General features: G+C 35.3%; 1 protein-coding gene across 1 annotated transcript in view; it reads right to left on the bottom strand.

Annotated features, from left to right (window-relative positions):
* LOC106872527 (RNA exonuclease 4) overlaps positions 1-4,760 on the bottom strand; it is a 43,111-nt gene that overhangs the window by 7,112 nt on the left and 31,239 nt on the right. The window contains exon 5 of the mRNA XM_014919551.2: positions 3,289-3,482. Within this exon, the coding sequence (XP_014775037.1) occupies positions 3,289-3,482 (194 nt within the window). The remainder of the gene's footprint in view (positions 1-3,288; positions 3,483-4,760) is intronic.

Genomic DNA, 4,760 nt, shown 5'->3' on the forward strand with positions numbered 1-4,760 from the left:
TATATATATATATATATATATATATATATCTTTATATGTATATGTTTGTGTGTCTGTGTTTGTTCCCCTAACATTGCTTCACAACCAATGCTGGTGTGTTTGCGTCCCCGGAAAGTAGCGGTTCAGCAAAAGAGACCAATAGAATAAGTACTAGGCTTACAAAGAATAAGTTCTGGAGTCAACTTGCTCGACTAAAGGCGGTGCTCCAGCATGGCCGCAGTCAAATGACTGAAACAAATAAATAAATATATATATATGTGTGTGTGTAAGAAGGACCTAAATCCTTGAAAAGGATGTTAAACATCCAAATCCACTGGTTCAAACCAAAGCAAGGAATATATATATATATAAAAATATATATTCAATATCAGTTCACTAAATAAGGTATAATTAGGAAAGGAAAAACAGAAGTGCAGATGTTACTTTATTCCAGGTTGGTACATATATATCCAATAAAAACTCTATAAGTTATTTCCAAGCCTAATTAATTCAAAACAAAATGAAATATAATTTTTTCGAAATCACAAATTAGGCTTTTCCTCAGGAATTCATTATTGGAATGAATGGGTTCTGCCAACAAAAATATAAAAACCTTTACAGAAAGGAGCAAACAATTAAATTACGATAGAAAGAAATTAACCGAACACCAGACCGATCAAAAACAACAAAAAAATATAAATATAAATACACTTCAACGTCAATTCAAATAACAATTCAGATTTTATAAATACTTAACAACATATGCAATTATCATCTATACAAAACAGAATAGACAATGAACCTACAGATAAGTTAATGAAGAAATAAACATAACATAATTTGCACAGAAGTTTTACCTAGACTGTGTGTATGCATGTGTGTGTCAAAAGAAGTTATTTTATGGCATTCTTTCAACTCAACATATATGGGATCATATGATTGTTTGTTAATTTCCGTAAAATTGTTTTAATCTCTGTTCGCTTTGAAGAGAGCAGAAACTGAAAGAGGGGATAAAGTGAAAAGGCGACATTTGCTTTGAAGTGAGAGGAGAAAGTAAAAGAGAGAAGGAGGTGTAAGATGTACGTGCATATGAAATAAATGTGTGTGAGAGAGAGAGAGAGAGAGAGAGAGAGAGAGAGAGAGAGAGAGAGAGATGAGGTTAGTGTTGTGATGTATAACATTTTCTGCATGTATGTGCAAGTGACACTCACTTGCTCTCGCTCTCACACTCACTTGCTCTCGCTCTCACACACACACATTATCTTTCATATACACATACATAAATAGGCTCCCCCTCTCTCTTTCAGACCTACCTCTTCCTCTCTCCTTTCCTTACATATCTTCCTCCTTCTCTTGCTTCTCTCTCTCAGTTATTGGGGGCCTGTTGCATCACAAATATGTACATAATCATCATTTAACATCCCTCTTTCATGCCGTATATCTTTTACTTGTTTCGGTCAAACTGTGGCCATAATGGGGCACCACCTTGAAGGGCTTTAGTCAAACAAATCAATCCCAGGAGTTATTCTTTTTCTTTTTTTTGTTAAGCCTAGTACTTATTTATAAGTATTTATAAATTGATTTCCGGTGTGAGTAGGATTTAAGATGTCCATGTTAAATCACCAGATACAACCACAGCGTGATTCGGATTACAAGAGAGCAGAATATTTGATAGACACACATTAAATTCATGGATGCTGGCATCAGGAGGTCAATAAACTCCTATTACAGTGCATGTAGAGGAATTAATTGTTATTTTAACAGAACATACTTCAATATTATTATTAATATATGACCAGTCATCTATTAAAGAAGAATGTAGTTTGGATTGTACATACACACTTATACCACCACCTTTTTTCTGATCACGAAAAATATGGTAGTTATTGTAGCCAGGTATATCTGCACTATTGTTTATACTAAACCAGGTTTCAGAAAATGCAAGAATTTCAGGCATTTTACATAACTTGTTTAAGTATAATAAGAATTCATTGATATTTTTATCAAATGAACACACATTAAAAAGGGTTTAAGAGAAAATTATAAATAGTTTTAGAATGTAAATCATTAAAAGTTTGAAAGTTATAACGATCACACCTTATTATGCTAAATGGGTCAATATTTTCAGGTGTAGCCATTATCAATTCTGTTTATCATGAGACAGAGTCGTGATCTCATTCTTTGCATTAAATTCTTCAGCTGGAATATCAGCAATTTTTGCTATTGAAGTGTCAGTTGAGAATAATTGAAATATATATTCAGTCTTCAGGTCTGCAGTGGCCTCGAGTATGATTTTTTGTTGATCCTACAATTCTTTCACCGTTACTGGATGTGACTTTCGGTGTACTTTTATTTTTTGGGGGAAAATCTGAATTGCATTGAAGTTTGCTCGAGAAATTGAGGTCGGGTTCGGTAGTTGACTCACATTCTCATGCTGTGGCTTGTTTATATGAAGTAATTGGGGATCTGCAAGAGGGTTGAGATTTGGAGCATTCAATTTGTTAGTTAGGGAACCAGTGCTGTGTCTTTCAGAATTTTGGAGATTTGAAAAATCTTAGCCGAAGGAGGGGAAATGGAGCCCATGTTGATATCCAGTAGCCTGTTTGATTTTAGTAGGTGATACTTTTTATTTTTTGACCTCCTACCAACTTGCCCAAATCACCCAAGTTGCCAAAGGCTGAATCTGATTTTTTATGCAATTTCTGAAAAAATATTTTTTTGTAATCTTCACTTATTGTAATCGATAAAAAAAAAATTCAATGTAAAATGAATAAATTTATTTATTTATTTATTTACTATTCTTCCTCTTTTGCCAATCAACTAATTATGGGGATGTAAACACACCAACACTGGTTGTCAAGCAGTGGTTGGGGACAAACACAAAGACACACACATGACAGACTTCTTTCAGTTTCCATCTATTAAATCCACTCACAAGGCTTTGGTCAGCCCAAAGTTATAGAATACATTTGCCCAAGATGCCAAATAGTGGGACTGAACATGTAGTTGGGAAGCAAACTTCTTACCACACATATATACATGTATTCTTTTCTCATTTACTTGTTTCAACCATTAGACTGTGACCAAGCTGGGGTATCACCTTGAAGAATTTTAGCCAAATGAACTTACTTTTTAAAGTCTATTGGTCTCTTTTGCCGAACTGTGAAGTTAAGGTGTATGTAAAGACACCACCATTGGCTGTCATGTGGTGGGGTAACAAACAAACACACACACACACACGCACATATGACTGCTGTAACACTAACTCCACCCCCCCCCCCCAACAAACAAAAAAGTGTGTAAACTCACCATCCTTGAGTAAATTGGGTGTGATTCCACTAAAACGTGTTCGATAATCTGTAATCTCTGCCATAGGTTTCACATATTTATCATAAAGACAATGTCCATACTGGTTGACCACAGATACTCGAGCCAGCATATCATCATTACCTGATTCACCAGTGCCAACCATTTCACAGTCAACTGCCACACATGTTGTCACCCTGAAAACAATAATAATTGTATTAAGAATTATTTCTTATACATGAATTTGACCAAAAGTTTGTGAGAAGGAAACAATTGATTATGTCAATGGTCATGCTTCACTGCTACTTTATTTTATCCACCCAAGAGTAACGAAAGATAAAGTTAGTCTTAGTTTTCTATTATAATTCTATTTACAATCAGAATGTTTGATAGAAATATTAAATCTACCCCAGAATTTCATTGCTACTTTATTTCATCAAAGGATGAAAGGTAAAGTTAGTTTAAGTTTTCTATTATAATACCATTCACATCTAGGATGTTTTATAGAAATATTAAATTTACCCCAGTATTTCACTGCTACTTTATTTTATCTACTCTCAAAAGAATGAAAGGTAAAGTGAGTGTTAGCCCTTTATTGTAACTACATTGACACCTAGGATACTTTTAGAAATATATTAAATTCACCCCAGTAGACTGAAAGGCAACTTGAATAATGTGCGTGTGTGTGTGTGAGAGAGAGAGAAAGAGAAAGAGATTATAAGTTTCATCTTCTCTCACAATTCCACACACACCAGATTAATTTAATTCGTCCTTAGTCGAAAGACACTTATTAATGTCCTGTTATTTGTATTTGTGTACCATTTCTCCGGGTTTTTTTCCCCATCCTTGTTTTCATATACATTCGCTGCTTTCTTCCATGGAATCTAATGTGCTTAGCTTAGATTTTACTTGGGGCTGGCCAGATTGGAGCAGTCTTGAGAAAGATAATCTGGAACTCGTCTGACAAAAGAAAACTCTGAATGACCCGTGTCCCTTTTTGTATCATCCAACTGTGTGGATGTTTTGCTGTCGTCTGTCACGTTCTTGTCCCATTTTTTGTATTCTTTTTTATATACATGAAGCAGTGTACTTACACTTTGGTCTCTTATATGTAAGTACATATATACTCTTTACTCTTTTACTTGTTTCAGTCATTTGACTGTGGCCATGCTGGAGCACCACCTTTAGTTGAGCAAATCGACCCAAGGACTTATTCTTTGGAAGCCTAGTACTTATTCTATCGGTCTCTTTTGCCGAACCGCTAAGTTACGGGGACGTAAATACACCAGCATCAGTTGTCAAGCGATGTTGGGGGGGACAAACACAGACACACACACACACATATATATATACACATATATACGACAGGCTTCTTTCAGTTTCCGTCTATCAAATCCACTTACAAGGCTTTGGTCGGTCCGAGGCTATAGTAGAAGACACTTGCCCATGGTGCCACGCAGTGGGACTGAACCCGG

The sequence above is a fragment of the Octopus bimaculoides genome, chromosome 29, assembly GCF_001194135.2.
Source record: "Octopus bimaculoides isolate UCB-OBI-ISO-001 chromosome 29, ASM119413v2, whole genome shotgun sequence".
Taxonomy (NCBI): domain Eukaryota; kingdom Metazoa; phylum Mollusca; class Cephalopoda; order Octopoda; family Octopodidae; genus Octopus; species Octopus bimaculoides.